We start from the raw sequence: 20,014 nt of genomic DNA, 5'->3' as shown, positions 1-20,014 counted from the left end.
CCTCTCGCTGCCCCGGCTGCTCTCTGATTGGATGATAATCCCCCAGAACAAGAGGTGACGGACCTTCTGACCACAAACTGCTTCGTGTCACGGTTATCTGACAGAGACAAACACAGTCAGTGTTCAGGTTTCAGTCAGGAGACGTTTGGACTCCAGTTCACATTCCATCAACTCTTCATGTTGGAGTTTCTCTCTCGTCGTGTTCATAAACTCAAATGTTTTTGTATCAAAGACATTAAACTTGTTCGTCACCTGCAGCCGTTTTAACATTGTTGTTTTGCTTTTTCTGAGTTTCATGATGAGCTTTTACATTTCATAAGTTGGGACCTTCATTCAACATCGATCAGATGTAAAAAGAAACGCTGATTTCACATGTGACATTTTAGTTCACATGTGAAAATGATGAATACACAGTGAAGTGTGTGTAAATGTGATGTCATGTGTCGTGTTTTGTTTCCACATGTGCAAATTTTAATGCATGTGAAAAAATCTCAGTAAGACGTGAACACATCGAGTTCACACGTGACATTAATTTACTTCTGTGTTAAAAGTTTTTTTTCACATGTTAAAAACCCAGACGCATCAGAAAATGTGACAGTATCCAGTTCACATGTGACGTTATGTGTTTTTGCACATTATAATTCTAGTTCACATGTGAAAAAGTTGCACAGCGTAAAGAAATGTGTGAAGAAGAAATCTGAACAATGAAGTTTCTTGTGATTTGAATGAGTCTCATGTGAACAAATCCAGTTTCACATGTGACATTTTCTCATCACATGTTGAAGTTACAGTTCATGTGTCATCTGTTCACATGTGGAGATTTAGGCAACATGTGTTTTATGTAGATTATTCCACTTTCACATGAGACGTTTCAGTGACGGGAATTCATTTCATATTTTCCAACAGACGGTGTGAGTCCAGTTCTGCAGAGCAGCAGAACCTCCTCAGCTGTGGAGTTCTGACTGTTTGTTGCTTGGTTCTGTTCACAGCTGGAGGTCAGAGGTCACACTGGACCTGCTGCTCCTCTGGTTCTGTCTCTGACTCTCTGCTGCAGCCTGAAGATGCAAATCTGTTTTTTCCTCCTCATGTCATCTCGCTCTTTCTTTCCCCCGCAGCTCCCTCGGGCCATTCCATGGGAAAAGAAACTTTTCCTGCGGCCCTGGGAGAAATCCAGCTATTTTAGGAAAACACGTCACTGCTTTGAGCTGCAGCCCAGAAACTCTCCCTTCTTTCCACCATCCAGCTTTTCTCTCTCTCTCTGTACTTGTTGCACAGCGCGGCAGTGTTTACCTTCCATTCACAGACACGTCGCTTCCAACTCTGCTCACATTTCACAGTGCAGCGGACTGAACGCAGCTCTGTGTGTGTATGTGTGTGTGTGTGTGTGTGTGTGTGTGTGTGTGTGTGTGTGTGTTTCCGTGCACAGTGCAGGCAGAGCGGAGGCATGACGGATCCTGCAGGTCGTGCACAACTTGTGGAGCAGCTCGGCGGCGGTGGAGACGTCAGCGGGGTTTGGTGTTGAAGCGGCGGCGGCGCGACACTGCAGAGGCTCCTGCATGTGACATGTGGATGACAGCAGGCTGCACGGAGCCACAGGTATTCACTCAGCGGCCAATCATGCATGTTTTTTTCTTCTTATGCATGAAAATCGCATGTTTCTCCGGCACATCCACCTCTAAAGTGCTCTCATTCATAAAAAGCGCGCTCATACGTGCAAACATCACGTCATAATTCAGCAGAAACAAGTGATAACCTTGAGCCCGCGCCACCGTGGAGACAACAGGTTCATTACGCACGACTCTGTCTGTCTCCAGATTCACATGAGATCCGTGTTTTCAGCACTCAGTCGGTCTCATGTGCAGCGTGTTTGTTCCTGAATGTGTGGTTCAGCTTCGTGATGATCATACGTGCGTGCGTGTGTGTTTTTATTTCCTCCCTCAGTGAGAGAGCGTGCACGGACACGTCAGATCGGGGAGGGCAAAGCCTGCTTAAGATGCAGTGAATGTGACAGCCAGCCGAGAGTCCAGACTACAGCAGCGCGTGGACGGGAGAGGTGAGCGTGCTGGTGGGGGCACAACGATGCCAGCGGATCCAGCTCACCCGCAGACGTGACGCCGACACAGCCGCGACACAGAGACGCACACCGGAGACGCTCAGCTGGTTTCCAAATACGCGCGGGGGAGTCGGAGGGGGAACAGAGCGGACTGAGGTGCGGGAAGCGTCGCCCTTGTCTGGGGGGGAAAGATGACAGTGGTGCCCGGAGAGAACCTGGATGAGACTGTGGCACTGGCCGCGCTGTCAGCCCAGGATGTGTACGACCCGGAGCGAGTGGAGAACCAGGAGTGCTGCGAGCGGGTCGTCATCAACATCTCCGGGCTGCGCTTCGAGACGCAGCTGAAGACGCTCGCCCAGTTCCCCTCCACGCTGCTGGGGGACCCGCGCAAGAGGATGCGCTTCTTCGACCCGCTGAGGAACGAGTACTTCTTCGACAGGAACAGACCCAGCTTCGATGCCATCCTCTACTACTACCAGTCCGGGGGGCGGCTCCGGAGACCCGTCAACGTGCCGGTGGACATTTTCATGGAGGAGATTAAATTTTACGAACTGGGGGAGGAGGTGATCGAGAATTTCAAGGAGGACGAGGGGTTCATTAAGGAGGAGGAGCGGCCGCTGCCGGAGAACGAGTTCCAGCGGCAGGTCTGGCTCCTGTTCGAGTACCCGGAGAGCTCCGGACCCGCCAGGGGGATCGCCATCGTGTCCGTGCTGGTGATCCTCATCTCCATCGTGATTTTCTGCCTGGAGACTTTACCTGAGTTCAGAGAGGAGGGCAGGACGTTTGACGAGCAGCAGCCGGGGAACGGAACCGCGCGCGCAAAGAAGCCAAACCCGTTCACGGACCCGTTCTTCATCGTGGAGACGCTCTGCATCATCTGGTTCTCCTTCGAGCTGCTCGTCAGGTTCCTCGCCTGCCCGAGCAAACCCGCGTTCTTCAAGAACATCATGAACACCATCGACATCGTGGCCATCATGCCCTACTTCATCACGCTGGGTCTGGAGCTGGCGGAGCACCAGGGGAACGGACAGCAGGCCATGTCTCTGGCCATACTCAGGGTCATCCGCCTGGTCCGGGTCTTCCGGATCTTCAAGCTCTCCAGGCACTCCAAGGGGCTGCAGATCCTCGGGAAGACCCTGCAGGCCAGCATGAGGGAGCTGGGACTGCTCATCTTCTTCCTCTTCATCGGAGTCATCCTCTTCTCCAGCGCCGTGTACTTCGCGGAGACGGACGACCCGGAGTCGGGCTTCAGCAGCATCCCGGACGCCTTCTGGTGGGCCGTGGTGTCGATGACCACGGTGGGCTACGGCGACATGTGTCCGGTCACCATCGGGGGGAAGATCGTGGGCTCCCTGTGCGCCATCGCCGGCGTGTTGACCATCGCGCTGCCGGTTCCGGTCATCGTGTCCAACTTCAACTACTTCTACCACCGGGAGACGGAGCACGAGGAGCAGTTCCAGTACACGCACGTGACCTGCGGCCAGCAGCAGTTCGGAGAGTTCAAGAAGAGCGACAGCAGACCGTCTCTGTCCAAGTCCGACTACCTGGACAGCGAGGACGCGGACTCCATCAAGTACACCAACTGCAGCCCGCACAAAGCCTACACCGGGAAGCTCAGTGACGTCTGACCCGGAGACCAGCGACGCACCGGGGGCGCGCGGAGCGAAGCTCCCGCCACACCTGGATTATAAGAATCACTTTATCTTCCATTACGCGCCAGAGCCGGAGGAGCTCCATGTAGCAGCTGCAGCTGTAGCACTTTATCACGAGTACAGTAACGATCATAGTGTAGGTGGTGTTTGTTTGTTTGTTGTTGTTGTTGTTTGTGATTCTCAGTAATTTATTGTCACAAGATGCAGGTTTAAAGTTTACATCCGCTCCTCACACACACACACACACACACACACACACACACACACACACACACACACACACACACACACAGGACCAATGGCATCTAACTTTACACAGTGATGCAGGAGGCACGTGGCTGCTCTTATTATGATCCACACACACACACACACACACACACACACACACACACACACACACACACAGCTCTGTGGATCAGCTGATGGAATCAATCATCCTCTAATTAAAAACTCTTGGAGTCCAGATTTGATTTTCACTTCCGGTCCGGACCGAAGGCCACGTGCACCCTGTTGTTAAACACCAGGAGGTTAAACTGTCGTTATGAAATCAGCTGTTTCCACCGGACCGACAGCGGCACCGCGCGGCCGACCCGCGGCCCTGCAGCTCCTGCAGCGGAGGCAGTTTCTATAGCAACCTTCCAGACTTTTCCTTTTGTCTGCCACCGGGATGAGAGGATGCTGAGGCCACCTCTCCACCATGTTGTGCGGTGGGAAGCCTCCATTTCAGCAGCCGAGCCCGTTTCAGTTGATCGGAGGAGCAGAACCACACGAGCCGGACCTGCAGCCGGGTCGCTCGGTCACCTGCTCACTCAGATCACAGAGGAAAACCTGAGGGTGTGAAACTGTCGTTCATCCGGAAGAAAAACACAAAGCGGCAAAAGAAACATTCACATTGGATAGTTTGTACAAAACAACAAGAATATTCTGGATGTTTAGAGCTCGACTGATGGTTCTGACCCAGATCTCAGCTGGATCTCATTCATTTAAATGTTCTGATGATCGAATCATGGTCACATTCTTTGTGAGTCACATTTCAGTTGTTCCAAACTTCTTCTTCTGAATCATCAGCTGTAAAATATCACTGATAGAAATATTTATATTGGCAATAATCAATATACTGACCAAATGTTGTGAGGCAGAATTATGAATTAATCATGAAATGTCACTGAAACTGTAAAAAAAAAAAGAAAAAAAAAAGAAGAAAAAAATCAAAAATGTAAATCAATCAATCAATCAATCAATCAATCAATCAATCAATCAATCAATCAATGTTTCCGATCAGGATGTTTGATCCTCCAGCTACGGCAGCAGAAAAGCGCCAAAATCTAAATCTTTAAAAAATTAAATTCTGATCAAACGTCACAGTTTTATTCTGAATTCAGTCTCTTAAATGTTGAAATATCAAACGTTTAAAAATCATCTGAATCACACGATCAATAAAGCAGATTAATGATCTGAAGTCACAACTCAGATTTAATCGTCTACTTTACCCGGCAACTATGATGTCATCACTGTCCAGACGTTTGTTTTTAAAGTCTCGTTTTAAAGTTTACAGCGTTGATTCTGCAGATGATACTGAAGTAACGTTGTAGTTTATATATCCGTATGAATTATATTACAGTGACGCCTCTCAGACTTATCGAGGATGATCAATACATGTGATCATGAGATGTGACTGAGACGAGAGGGAACTTTAAATCTTATATTTCAAACCAAAATGGAGGAAAAAATCCACCACAGACTTTAACTATCGAAGAATCAAAAAAAGTGAAATTGACCTTTTTTCTTCTGATAATCGCTGGAGGCTGAGAGGAATTTATTGATCAGGTGAAGTTCTGTGAGTCACATGATCCAAAAAAGAAAATTAAAAATATCAGAACCACAAGAACTCAAATCATTTCAACGTGAGATTTAATCGTAAAAATATATTTTGGCACATTTCTGCTTCCGTACCGATCAGTCGAGCTCTAATGAGACGATGACTTCAACATGAGACAACAGCAGATTAATCTGGACCAATCGATCGATCGATCGATCGATCGATCGGTCCTTGTCAGATGGGGAGCTCTGTGACGCCACCTGCTGACCTGAAGCTCCTCCCTCATCTGGACTCATCTGGACTGAAGAAACGTGGATTTCTAACAAACTGAGGGAATAAAACCGGACGTTGGTTACCTGAAGGTCACCTGAAGGTCACCTGAAGGTCACCCGAAGGTCACCTGAAGGTCACCTGTTGGATTATTATCTCGGACCTGACGGAGCTGAACTGCTGAGTCATCGACCCAGAAGGACGACCGACAGCCGGACACACAGGTGAGTTTATCCATCGCAACACATCATCATGTTAACGCTGTGTGTTCATGGTGTGACCTGTTGCTCTGTGAAGTCTCTCAGCAGAGATCCAGAGCCTGAGATCAGAACCTGAGATCCAGAGCCTGAGATCAGAACCTGAGATCCAGAACCTGAGATCAGAACCTGAGATCCAGAACCTGAGATCCAGATCAGGAAGTCTGCTCGACTGATTCATGTGTGTTTTAAATCTCACGTTCCTCCTGCAGCAACACAAAACACAGAAACTTAAAATCATTTCAAAAACCGCTGCAACTATTGATTGAAAAGTTCTGGGGCCGACCCGTCCTGCAGGCCCGCAGCACCTGGACTCTGCTCCCTGTACGAGGCGTCTCATGAACACAGAATATAAACGTGTCGTTGAGCTCTCATGTATCTTAATCAGCTTTAAATCAGCAGTCTGTGACCCGAAGGCTTCTCCTCCTCAGATCCAGAGCGCTGATACAGAACTTATTCTGTTCTGTCGCGTTACCGAGCAGAACCACGTCATCATGTGACGTCAGCTGACGGCCGGGTCAGTTAGTTAACTGGACCAATCGGCAGTGAGACGTATGAAGACGTCCATCAGAGAAGACGTGAGTTTAAAGCTGCAGTCGTTGATCGTTGACCACCAGGTGGCAGCAGAGCGACATGTGAGCTCAGAACACTGTCTGAAGACAGGCAGGTGGCGGGGTCCGCCACGTATAAACACAGTAAACAGTATAAACTGTTTTTTTATTCAGTCGTGAAGACAAAGAGAGTTTGTTTATTCAAAATCAGAAAGATTCAGAAAGATTGAGCTTCTTCCTCTGCTCACTAACAATTCTTCCACAATACCACAGACTGCTCCTTTAAAGTGACTCAGTGTGACATCACACTGAACCGATCGGCCTCGCTGATCCAAACTGCCTCTGTGCTCCAGAACATCATCAGAACCGCGTGACTTGACATGAAGCGACAGTCTGAATCCAGATGAGATGAGACGACCTGAAAGCTTCTGGCTTCAAAACTATGAAGATAATAAAAAAACAAAACAGAAGTAAAGAGTCCGAACACGAGGCAGAAGTTAAAGTTCTGTGTCCTGACCCGTTGGTCACTTTTCTTCTTTTAACTCAGATTATTTCAACAAATTCTCACATTTATTTACAACTAATACAAACAATCATCCTCAGTTTATTATAGATAAATAACTCAGATTATTGATGATCCAAATTTCCAGCCGGTGTTTCAGACATGAACTCCACGTCAGAGAGAAACAGGAAGCAGCAGCGTCTCTGTGACCTCGGCCTGTCGCAGCAGCAGTTCACCTGTCGGCCTGCAGGTGGCAGCAGCTGCCGCAGGAAGTCAGTTCTGTGCCGCTGTCAGAGACGCCACAGCTGGATCGTCCCCTCAGTGGGCCGGTTCTGATCCGTCCTCTCAGCTCAGAACTTCCCTTCAGATTCACAGAGAATAAATCACTTCCTGTTTCATTTACACTCTCAGGTGCACCGAGCAGCAGACACACCTGAGAGATCTGGACAAAAGTCTGTTGGTAGTGAGGACTGAGCATCTCAGCTGGTTCTGGTGGTTCTGGCCCGGCTGCAGCTTTAAGTGCACTCACAGTGAACGTCACTGAGATGTATTATAGTCATGGATGGAGGTCAGTGCAGTGACTGAAGGTGTGACGTGTTGGTGAGGACGAGCAGCTGTCTGTCTGATTTTTTACTCAGACCTGTGAACGCACCATTCCAGACAGAACCACAGAGAAGTTCTTTTGTGTCTCGTTTGGACTGAAATTATTTAATTCTTGCTGTTTTTTATTGCTGGCAGAATTCACACCAGAGTCCAGAAACGGTTCTGGTTGGATTTGTGGACTCAGTGTTCAGCAGTGGAAGATTCTGACTCGATTCTGACTGATGTGTTCAATGCACTTAATGAGGAGTTTGTGATTAACCGGTCCTTCTGTACGTGAGCGTACAAAGCATTTAAAGTGTGGATGGGACAATCCAGTGAGGTTCTGGAGGTTCTGCCCTACTAGAGTTTTCTTGTATTCTGGTTCCTTTAATCTGGATAAAGTAGAGAACAATATACTGGTTGAGTTGTGGTTTAATTCAGACTTCAGATCTTTGTGGCCTCTGATGTGAAGTCTTAAAACACCCTGTTTCTAAAGTACCGTTCATGTGGACCGGGCCTTCATCTGGATGTGTTGAGTCCACATTAAAGCGTGCAGACATGTTCGGTCTCCAGAAAGCTCACGGGAACCTTTAAACCAGTTTTATTTTGGGTTTCTCAGACAATGATGTAATCCCGTCTGAAAGAGAGCTCTGTCTGTTTGTCAGGATTACGATGAAGTGAACTTTGGGACTGTGAATGATCTGTACAGCCCGTTCACACAGCTACACACACACTCGTGTTCTGTGTTCTCCGACCTGCTGCAGGTTTTATAACCTCCCTCAGACCAGCTGCTGCCCGTCACACTGACGAGGACGAACACAGGAGGCTGAACCTGGATCAGCTTCAACCAGGACGCCACCAAACTGAGACGTTTGTTAACGGAGTCTGGGGACAAAGAAGTAGCTCATGTTTGTGAACACAAACCAGACTCCATTAACAAATGTGGCAATTTTAAGAGTTGTTGAGTTAAAACAAACTTTAGAACGTTGTGAGACTCTGTCTCTGACTCATTCTTCATTATTTGGGCCTTCTGGTTAATTTGGCAAATATTAAACATGACGACATGATCGTCTTTGTTTGTCCCGGAGACGTCTGTGACGCTCTGAGTGTCGTGTTGGTCCGTCAGCTGTTTGTCTGTTGTATGAGAGTGTGAAGGTGACACGTGGAGGAGAAGGCGACATGTTCGGAGCGTGTTGTATGAAGCAGGCCGCTCCTCCACCTCTCCTCCACCATGTTACACTTACATAACACAGCAGCTCATGTCAGACTGAGAGCAGCTCTCTGCAAACTGACCGTCGTCCCCCCGGACGCTTTTTGGTCAGAATCTCTTCCTGTAAAGTCACCCTCACCACCTCCACCTCCCCCTCCCCCTCCCCTCCACCTCCTGCCCTGCATGTCCTCTCTGAACATATGCAGCCGGTGTGGGTGGAGGTAAACAGGTTTCCCCTTGGATGACACTGCTGCTGTTGACGGGGCAGAGTTACACTCTGACAGCTATTGTTAGCGTCTTTGTCACCGCTGAGGGAATCTGTCCCGAAGCTTCAAGTGGCCTGCAGTGAGTTACACCACCGCCTCCACCAGCACCAGCACCCACCCAGCCTCCACCCAACCCACTCCGTTTTCCACTTCATGAGAGACAAACAGGCACAGACCACGTGAAGAGGTGAAGGTGGAGGTGAACACGCAGCACATAATCATGTTTGGTTTGTATTTAAAAGGTGATGATGATGTTCTGATTCGTGTATAATCACCTGAAACTAAAACCTCGATGGTTCTGACCTGCAGCTTCACAAAAACACGTCATTAACTTCATTAACTTAAACTGACACGATGAAATAACTGATCATAGAAACCAACACTTTGATGCTTTTCCATGCTCAGACACAGAGAGCATCATGGGATATTTGATCCTCCAGCTCCAGCTAACCCTACAGCTGCAGCAGCTCGACGTTCTCAGCGTGACATCATGTTTGTTGTTCTTCTTCTCTGCTCTCATTGGCTGCTCACAAAACAACTGTAAAGGTCAAACACAGTAGAGCAGCTCACTGAACTGAACCAGAACCAGAACTGCAGTCGTCAGTATGATCAGATTTATTGTGATCTTGTTCAGGACCTTTTCTGACCCAGTTGGCTCCATGTTGGTTCTGGTGCCGTGTTGATGAGACCATGTTGTTCACTGAGCTTCACCACTGAACTACATGAGGTTTGACAAACATGAGATTGATGACCCGGCTCAGACCGGATCAATACTTTATTTATCTGTGAACATGTAGTGAAAATGAGATCTGTCACATTTTCCTGTCACTATAAATACGAGTCCTCTCAGCCGGGCTTCTGTTCTGGATGCCGACGGTGTGAACGGCGTTAAATCTCTCCTGCGTGATGTTGTGTGGATGTTGTGACGCCGTCACCGTGGCGACCGCGGCGCAGCAGCTGCTGTCACCAATGGTTTATTGTCGTGCCGGTTCGAGGTCTCGTGACCGTCGTCCATCAAGTGTAAGTGACACAGGACGAGTCTTTAAATAACGCCGACCCTCGACCCGAATGTCACATGAAGCCGATGGAGACGCTGAAGTGACGCGCCGAAGGTTTTTAAACACATCGATCAGAAGTCGCAGCTGTAACGTGTCAACGACAGCTGAGACCCGTGAGAAACACTCCGATCATTCATCAGTCCATCAACAGACAACGATTATAATCAGAATCACAGAAATGACTGAAGCTGAATGTTGAACTGTTGTGACGATTCACTTCACAACACTTCTGACATTTTATAGGTTAAAGAATAAATGTGCATCGTTGGTTTCAGACCTTCTTCATTTAATTAACCTGAAACTGAAAAATAATGTTTTAGATGATTTCTTTCATCCATTAAAGGTCAGATTACAGTGAGAAGTGTCACGTGCAGGTCTGCTGGGTTTCAGTGAGTTTCTCCATCATCTCTCTTAGACTTCAACCCAGCAGAAGTCTTGGAGGCTCTGGTTGCATTAGTGTTAGTCTCGAGTTTCTGAGCTCTGGTTCGGACTGGTTCAGACTCAGGTTGAGGTTTGGGTCAGGCTGAGCTTGCTGGTGTGAGCTGGTGTGTTTTTAAGCTGATGTTAGCACACAAACCCTCCTGATTTAAAGCTGCTCCTCCCTCGTGGCAGCAGACTGACTGACGGACCTGATTACCGGCAGCACCTCGTGCAGCGGGCAGATTAAACCTCATTGATTATCACTTGATGCCTCTTTTCTCCTTCTTCCGGGAGGACGGTCTATTTTTAGCCGTTACTACAGGAGAATGTGCAGCCAGGCTCACAGAAGCCAGCTGATAATACCTTGAGTCCGCTGGAGTGAAGTGAAGCTCGACAAACCGCAGCGAGCGTCTTCACCGGACTCTCTTACGAACGCCGTGCGGCGCACAGCTGATCCGACCGCTGCCGTTCACGCTCCGACTCACCGTCTGCTCGCTCGTCGTGTTCCGACTCATCACGTCCGTCTGCACCAGAGTTTCTGTGCTGAACACTTCCCCACCAGCAGCACCGGTTAAACTGGGTCAATAAAGTTTCTGACTGGGTTGAAACCTCCCGCGGCCCCTGGAGGTTTGATCTCAGAGGGCCCGGCTGGTTCTCAGGTGAAGAGCTGCGCTGCGTCTGTGTGGCAGCTTGAGACCAGAGAGGATCAATAAACTGATGGATTTAGATTCAGTCGTTTGGAAAATATACATTTTATATTGTGGTGAACAAACGACAAAAGTTAAAACTCGTTCGCAGCGACTCTTCCTCGTTAGCGTGGTGGACGCTGTCGGTGAACAGTCAGCAGAGGAAACAGGAAGTGATGGCGGCTGGTTCGTCCTGTCCTTGGCTCTGCTTCCTCAGCATGTGACTGATGGAGTGTGTGTGTGTGTGTGTGTGTGTGTGTGTGTGTGAGTGTTTAGATGTCAGTGTTCAGATTGTGAGTCCAGTTATCTCGACGTGTGGTGAAAATGTTTTATAGTTTTTATTGACTCTCTGAAGTTTCCAGATAAAAACACTGGAGTTTTAACTTTTTGTTTTCGAGGATTTGTTGTGTTGAAGTGTTTCCTGTGTGATGTCACAGTCGTGGAAACAATCATCACACATTTGTGTCTCACATCTTAGATTAAAATACATCACGCTCCCGTCTGTGCAGATAGACAACAAAACTAAAACATTAAATTTGGCTTCTTTGCAGAACTTTTGTTAAACGTGCGATACGTACGAATGTTGCGTTCAGACTCCCAACAAATATCAGAAATATGAGCGCAACACACGAGAGTACCTGCTAACTGCTGCTAACTGTGCTCCCTTCATCATCCGTGACTGTAGCTACTGTTAGCTCAGCTAGCTGTGCAGTAGCTGCTCACGTAGCTTCATATATACATTTAAGCAGAAAAGTGTGCGGATGTTATGAGAATCACAGTCTCCATACACACAGTGTTAGCATTTAACAGACAGAACCAGTGTGTTGTTTGAACCTCTTGTTGAGGATTTTCTTCTTCTTCTCTTCTTCTTCATGTGTTCTTGAGTCCTGCAGGTTCAGGTTTTACTCTGTACCGGACCAACACTGTCTCTGTTTGTGTTTCCAGGGTCGAGCTCCTCCACCTCGCTTCCTCCTCGCTGCACCTCGTCAAACCAAAAGAGTACGACGTCCCTGCTTCCCCCGCTCCTCCTCCTCCTCCTCCTCCTCCTCCTCCTCCTCCTCCTCATCCTCCTCCTCCTCTTCTTCCTCCTCCGATGAAGGTGAAACAAACTCTGGACACTCATAGGAAACACGGAGCTATGAGACGCCTTTCCATTACACGAGGACATCCTGACTGATTGTGTTGCAGCGGGACTCTGAGGTACGACAAACGCTACTTGAATGATCCTCTTCGTGTGTCGTGAGTCCAGCCTGTAGCCGCCGGTGGATGTTTGTTGGGGAGCTGCAGAGAAACAGAACCTGAACGTCCCGTCTGTACGTTGCATATCATATTCAAACCAAAACATATTATTGCATGCCTGGAACGTAGAGCATGTGAACAGAAGACGGCTCGACCCGGCACGCTGATCTGCACCGAGGGAACAACATCGCTCATCGATATCACGTTAATTACAACGATTCTGTTCGACTGGTGGAATAAGTTGCTAAATCTATATTTTTTAAAGTATCATACTGTATATGTTTTGTATGGAGAGGGATCGGTGAATTATTTTGTAGATTTTTAACATTTTTGCTAATGTGTTGTAATTATTTGTTTTCCTTTTGTTTTTTGTTTTTTTCATTTTTTCATTTTTTTGCCTTTGTAAAAACAAAGCAGCTCCGGCGTGCAGCTGGAGGAAACATGTCCGCCTGCCGAGAAACACTTTACAGAAGAGAACGAAACTCCTGAGAAACGAACGAGTGCAAACAGCAGCAGAGAGTCGGCTGGAAGTCATTCATCGCTGACGTGTGACATCTGAGTTTTCTTCGAATGATTTTGAATGTTTCTGATTGTGTTTTGGGTTTTTTGATCACAATGCTGTATATCTGTTATATTGAGAACATCTACCTCAGTGTCCGCTCATTGACGACAGAAGCTTTAACACCTGAATGACGCCGGTGAGGCTCCATCATCTGAACGCTGTCATCAGACCTGGGTTGAGTTTTTTTAATGCCTCTCTAATTATCTGGTGCGATTACAGAAACCCAAACGCTCTATAAACTGCCATTTAATAACTCGGAGAAGTCAGAAAATAAAGCAAAACATCCGAGGAGAAATGTAAAGCGTGTTAACGAGGGAGGAATATATATATGAAGCCAATATCGGCCTTTTCATTAAATATCAGATGTCATCCAGCCGGACGGCAGCGGAGCAGCTCAGAGCCTGACATCACCACTTTCTTTGCACATTTTAATTTATTTGTGAAATTGTTCAGACGTTTGTGTGACTGTGTTTGATTAAATGTTGATTTAAGGGCAATAATGTTGTGCAGAAGGTTCCTGCTAGAGAAGAAATGCAGCTGGTCTTAAAAACTGTTCAACCTGAAATGTTTGTTAGTTTGAAGTTTTAATGGAAAAATATTTTTTATGTTTTTTACGAGGTTTTTCATACAAAATAATAATCTGGTCCCTGAAAATGTCAGGTGCAAAAATGTGTTGAAGTTATTGGAAGAATCTGTAAATCTGAGACCTCAGATGAGAAGATGGAGATCAGTTAATCCTCCGTGCAGGTTTAGATGTGTTGAGCCTAGCTTAGCACAAAGACTGAGCGCAGAGGGAAACTGCTAGCCTAAAATACAGGTATCATTGATTAAAAGCTGCCTGCTGGACGTGGTTTTAGGAGCCGTTAGTGGCGGAGCTACGTGCTAAGTGTCATGAGAGTTTGGGTCGGGACGTTTCTCGTCTAGCTCAGAACAAAAACCAGAAGGAGGAGAACCCAGAGAGGTGAAGTCTGTAGTCCGAAACCCAGAAATCAGTTAGCATGTTAGCATTTTAGCACACCTGCTACCCCTTGTCTCAAAGTCTGCGAGTTTGTTGAATGTGTTACTCGATTACTCAGCACGTCGTATGATAATTAACACAAATGCTTCACGGGAAAATGATGAAGTTATGACGCTTCATATCCAAAAGGTCAAAGGTCGGCTTCACTGTGACATCATGATATTCAGCTCAGGAACATGTCCGGTGTGTGCAGCAGTCTTTTCCTTTTGTTTTCCTGGTGGCAGAGCTAAGCTAGCAGCTTTCCCGCGGATGCTAAACTCATCCTCCTCTCATCCGACACCCGTGGAGATCGCAGAAACATATTTTATAATCACAAAACGTGACTGCGTCTGTGAGCACTCGTCCGCTAGCATCGACTCTGCAGCTCCGTCTCATCGTGATTCTGCTCGGCTCGGACATAAAAACAGCCGAGGGTGATTTCTGTGTGACAGAGGCGCTGATGAGCTGTGACTCCACATTAGCTGTGGTGATTAATGTGTTCTGTATTCTGCATGTGCAACAATAATGACATAATATTTCCCCAGTGAGTGCAGCGCCGTCCTCCATCACCAAACCTGTGACTTACAGTCAGCCTGCTCAGATTTAGCTGTTGTTGCGTCTCCGACATCTTCACGCTTCACCGTCATCAGAGTTCGCTTCAGTCTCGTCACCAAACTGTTTCATTTCATGCAAAAATCAGAGCGAGCAATAGAGTGAGTGATTAATGAGCTCTGGGAAAATCAGTGTGGAAGAAAAAATGCAATTTGATTTCTTTTCATTTCTGTTTTTTCTTTTTTTATTTCCAGTTATTGTTGCCATTGTTCATTTTGACAATCTTCAATTGTGATCTATTTTTGATAAAATAAATCTTTAATCATGTTCCGTTTGGATCACCATGTGTCTCACATGAACACACATGCAGATGTGTCATTTCTGTTTTCTTGTTGGGTTTTTTTCCACGAGAGGCCGACGATTCGAACGTGTGCTGGTGCTTTGTGTAGCTGGGATTAAAAACACCATCACGTCTCTGTTACCTTCATCACTGTGAGTCCTCTGTGGATCGGCCTGTTGGGAGGAAGGGGCAGATCTTTAAAGTCCAACTCAAGTTAAACTGTTTTTCACTTTGCCGTTCACACCAGCTCCTGCACTCGTTCCCTCCTCCTGGTGTAACGCCGTCGCTCCTTGTGGTGGAACGTCGCCACTGTTGATTCGTAAGATGTAAAACCGGCAGGTTGTTGTTCCAGCCAGTGGTGACAAAAAGGAGCATTTCTTATATTCCCAAAGACTTATTTTCCTTTCCTAACGACACCTTTTAATGACACTTTGACATCTTGGACTGAAAGATGGATCCCTAAATGCAGTTCCAGTAGGAAAGTTCAGTTTATGAACAGGCAGCAGACTCCCTCCATCTGCACATCTCCTGCTCATATTGTGATGAAACATTTCTCTCATCACCTTCTTCCATTTCCATAATATAGACTTTGTAGGTGTTTGTCCTGTCATCACCTTCGACTACAGTTTGTAACCATAACAACAAAGTCCCCCAGAGATGTGACATCATCAGTAGGAGCCAATCGAAGGAAAGATAACTAAGTCAGATAGAAAGACTGATGTATGCTGAAGGTAACAGGCAGCATCGTCTGAAGAAAAGACGGAAAACACATGATGCTTATTAGAATATCGTCATGAAAAAATATGAAAGTAGGTTAAAGAAATGTTCTGCAGCCAGAAACAGTTTGGGGTAAAATACTTAATACTTAATATAAACTGCAAATCCACATTAAAATAAAGAATTAGTAACCAGAGAAGTAAAATACAAACAGAAATAAAGGGTGAGGTCACCAGAAGTACAAACGACAGGTCTTTAAAAAAAAACAAACAAACTGTTCTTTAACATGCAAATCATAACAACATTAATATCTGCAGGGTTCGGAAAAGAAATGACAGAAAAAAAACAAAAACATGCAGTAACCGTTATTAACAGTTATTCATCAATAAGCAATAATGCATGAAGAGTACAATATCATCAGTGTAGATGAGTTGTCTGGTTGTTCATGTCTGTGCATAAAGAGTTAATAGTGCCTTAATCATAACCTGATTTAAGTTATAATGCGGTCAGATGCATCTGAAGTACCATAGAAGAAGAAAGTGTGTATCTATATTAGCACTGTAGGGATGCAATCGACTGGTTGTGTGTAGAAATAATGTATTGTAAATTAATGTATTGAATGTAAAGTAAGTAGTCTTCCTGGTTGGTGTTGTGAGAGGAAAATAATATGAAAGTAAAAATAAATCTCTTTCTATGGAAGCTCAAAGTGGACGAGACTACATGTTTTATTTAGGCTGTTTGTCTTGTACAAGAATTATTTTGTTTTCCCGTGTGAGTTACCATTGTTTTCCCGGCCACACGAGAGTTAATTTAAATAATAAAATACATAATCTATAATCTCTTTCAATACGTCAATACGTTCTGATAAGTGAGGGGTTTTCTTGTTATTTTGGACGACAAAAACAAAATGTGGTGTTCTGAAAAAACATCTATAATATTCACATTCGTGTCCACTTTCAGTTTCCCTCAATGAATTTTGTGTCCCAGATTAAAAACATTCCTTTTCTGTCTTCTCTGGCAGCTCGTGAGCGTAAAACTGTCGTCTGAGATATTTTAGAATGGTTTCAGTTCGGGTGTGAAATAGTGAACATTGATGTTATTGAGACTAAGTGAAAAGTTAATCGAGATGAAAGTGAAACAAACGTTTTTTCTTCATCTACACTGAAATCAGGTCATATGAAAGTGAAATTTACTGTAAACTCTTTTAAAAGTAGTAGGAAATTTACTTTTTCCTAAATTACGACAAACTTTTCCTTTTGAAGCCATTGAAATCACAAATATCCAGCAACTTGTAATGTTATATTTTGTGTTTAACAAACCGACTGATGTTTAAAAGGTGCAATATGTAAGAATTTTAGCTCAAAACTTTCAAAAGTTACCAAAAACTATCGACTGAATGTGACGAATCGAAGACGTCTAAGTTTTGTGTTGCAGTTAGCTAAAGAGGTTAGCATGCTAACCAGCAAGCCGCAGCCTTATAATACCACTCTGAGCTCTCAGTCTGGACCGCTAGCTGCACAGCTAACTGAGCTAACTAATAACAGGTAAATGCAATTAGCAGTTTGAAATGCGGCACCCTATTTGTGTTCAGTAGGACTTCAACAAGTAGCCAATTCTTACATACTGCATCTTTAACTGAAAATGTGTTTTTTAAAATCTCAACACACTTTGTCAGAACAACGTTTCTTCATAACGCTGGTCTGAAAAAGAGCTGATGCTGTTTCATGAGATGAAAACAAATGTAAAACTTTGTGATGTGATCAAGATCGTGATTGTAAATTCAGACTTCATAGAAAATATATAGAAAAAAAAAACAATTTCAATTGAGCTTATCTGGTGCATCATTCATGAGAAATTACCAGCCGACCGAATATTGTCCATAAAAACTGAAGCATTGTTTGAATTATCTGAAGTGTTTGTGTTAACTTACATTGATTGTCAATCAAAGCATGTTAATGATATTGATAGATTCTCATCAGAAGAGATCAGAAATGGTGTCTTCAAATTAGAAATGTGGTTTGATTTTCACACGTACGTCAGGTTAAATCCAACATCTGTTTTATTTTTTATGCAATGCTGTAAAAAAATTAGAGGAGTGAAACAAGACTGAGAGAGAGAGAGAGACTGCATAACATAGTAAAAAATAACTGTAACTGTCATAGATACTTACCGGCATGAGTGTAACAACTGCAGTTTGTCTCCGTGTACCTGAGCTCGGTCCTGTGTTCATCCACTCACCTGTGTGTTTGTGTTTCCTGCTAACAGCTGAAACTACAGTGACAAAACTCTGTCTGCAGAACCTCAACGTGTGTCTTCAGTGTTTGAAATCTCAATTGTGTTTCGCTGTATGACGACAGGTATAAAGTTACATAGCAGAAAAAAAGAGAACAAGTCCCTCATGATGTAATAATATATGTCAGGCTTGGGATCGTTCATATTCCTGTATATGCACAACAGAGTCATTCTGAATAATAGTTGTGACTACGTTTAATGTGGCCTTTTCTTTCTCTTTAATGTACTGCAATGTTGTAAATGATTTGTATAATATAATATAATGTATATTAAAGTTAACAAGGCTTTATGTTTCTACCACCTATGTTTAATAAATAAATGAACTGTGCTCAAATGTACAACATGAACTCCTTCTTTAAATCAGGTCAGGTTTCATCTTACAAAGGGCGACAGCAGCTTCACTCCCAACTCGTCAAACACGGCAGCTTGGTCGGTGGTCTTAAAGGTTGCGTGTGTGTGTGAAGAAACATCTATTCTGACATCGCGTCAAAGACGTCTGTCCACTGTGCTGCAGAGATCTACTGAAGTTAGCATGCTAACTAACTAGCTCCTGTCCATTTTGCACCTTGAGAGGTAACAGTCTGAAATTAAACAAAACCAACACTTCTCTGGTGCTTCGGGCTTCCAGTCCGGGTGAGGTTAGCTAATACGACCGCTATCTGCAAGGCGAACTCAACTTAGCTACAGTTAGCAGCAGGTAGCGGTTACTCTGATGATCTGCTGCCCACTGTTTGTTTGGAGTATGAATACTGACTTACATTCTCATAAATCGTACCTTTGAGCCTCAGACTTTGACACTTTAACTTCTTCTGAAGCATCAGTCTTGCAGGTGAAGCTAAATGACAACCAGTTCACATATGAAAACATGTTTGTGGGGTTGTTGTTGTGAAAAAAACAGTACAACACAAAAAGCTCTTGTTGAGGTTTAGGAAAGATTATACTGTGGGTCTGAATAAAATGTTCAGTCACGTAAAGTCACATTACTCCAAAACAAATCAACCTGACTCTCAGTCGTGGTTGTAACGTCGGCCTACAGAAGGTCCAGTGCACAACCCCCCCAACCACCCGGACCTCCCAACTGACTTCAGATTTTACAGGAGTAACTTCAGCATCACACTTAGAGTCGTTTGGCCCTGCAGCTGGAGCTGACACGATGGGAATGAAAACAACACTTTAAGTTTTTTGGGGCTTTTTGTCTGAATTTGTGTTAATTGTTGCGATCACAACACTGCAGCCTCCTGGAGCGACTGATTGAAGCTGTATTTCATTGAAAACATTCTTATAGCTGAAGATTGTCCCTTAATGACTTTTTTATTGCTTTTCGCAGTGATCTATGGCGGCTCAGTAGTGCCGCGAGTCCTCACGGGAACAATGAAGTCATATCATTTTCTAACTCCTTGACTCCTGTTTGCAGAGTCATGTAGATCAGCTGATAGCCTCCTTTACTGCTACTCCAGCCTCATTCAAAAGTAATGACTGCCAGCTGCAGGGAAACAGATCCATTACATAAGAAAGCTGCTCCGAGGGGGTCAGCGGAGACTACAAATGGAAAAAACCACGACTGAACTCAGACCATTAGTGCTGTGACTGCTGAATCAGCGGTCAGAACTGTTCTTCTACAGACCCGTCAGCCATTCATCCGTTCTTTTAAAGCTGCTTACAGGTCCAGGTGATCGTGGCAGCAGGATAAGTTAGCTCACTGAGACGTTGCCCCTCCAGTGCTTCCTGCAGGGTCCAGAGGAGCTCCTAGACCAGGTCGGAGATCTTTAACTGACAACACATTTGTCTAGTGGTGTGTTTAAAGATCTGCTCTAAAACGGTGAATAAACACATTTCATTTCCTATAAAATCGTCACAATAAAAGACCCCTGTTATCTTTGCTGTGAGCTGTTTTCCATCACACAGCATGACTGGTAAAATAAGGTGTTTACTGGTGGGAGGTGAGCTTTTTACAATGAACCAAAAAAGAACCAAAAAACCTCCAAAACT

At 45.1% G+C, this 20,014-nt stretch overlaps 1 protein-coding gene and 1 long non-coding RNA gene across 3 annotated transcripts; one reads left to right on the top strand and one right to left on the bottom strand.

Moving 5' to 3' along the window:
- The first annotated feature begins 1,359 nt into the window (after nt 1-1,359).
- LOC119032510 (shaker-related potassium channel tsha2-like) lies at nt 1,360-18,348 on the top strand. 2 transcript variants are annotated; one of them, XM_037121804.1, is made up of 4 exons: nt 1,360-1,596; nt 1,942-6,018; nt 12,272-12,769; nt 12,983-18,348. In XM_037121804.1, exon 2 carries the CDS (start codon nt 2,245-2,247, stop codon nt 3,679-3,681), a length of 1,437 nt encoding a protein of 478 aa, XP_036977699.1. In that variant the 5' UTR covers nt 1,360-1,596; nt 1,942-2,244; the 3' UTR covers nt 3,682-6,018; nt 12,272-12,769; nt 12,983-18,348. The 2 variants fall into 2 exon arrangements, with proteins under 2 accessions (XP_036977699.1, XP_036977698.1); XM_037121803.1 differs by having other exon boundaries at nt 12,272-18,348.
- Nucleotides 7,976-9,049, bottom strand: LOC119032565. The gene is made up of 2 exons (XR_005078949.1): nt 8,186-9,049; nt 7,976-8,078 (listed from the first exon to the last, which is right to left on the bottom strand). It is a non-coding gene; the product is annotated as an uncharacterized LOC119032565 (long non-coding RNA).
- Nucleotides 18,349-20,014: the final 1,666 nt, after the last annotated feature.

Source organism: Acanthopagrus latus, chromosome 14 (genome assembly GCF_904848185.1).
Source record: "Acanthopagrus latus isolate v.2019 chromosome 14, fAcaLat1.1, whole genome shotgun sequence".
NCBI lineage: Eukaryota > Metazoa > Chordata > Actinopteri > Spariformes > Sparidae > Acanthopagrus > Acanthopagrus latus.
The sequence above is the reverse complement of the archived record's forward strand: the minus strand, read 5'-3'. Positions and strand labels throughout refer to the sequence as shown.

Excerpts from the sequence above, each read along its gene's own strand:
- LOC119032510 (XM_037121804.1), top strand. The coding sequence starts at position 2,245 with ATGACAGTGGTGCCCGGAGAGAACCTGGATGAGACTGTGGCACTGGCC.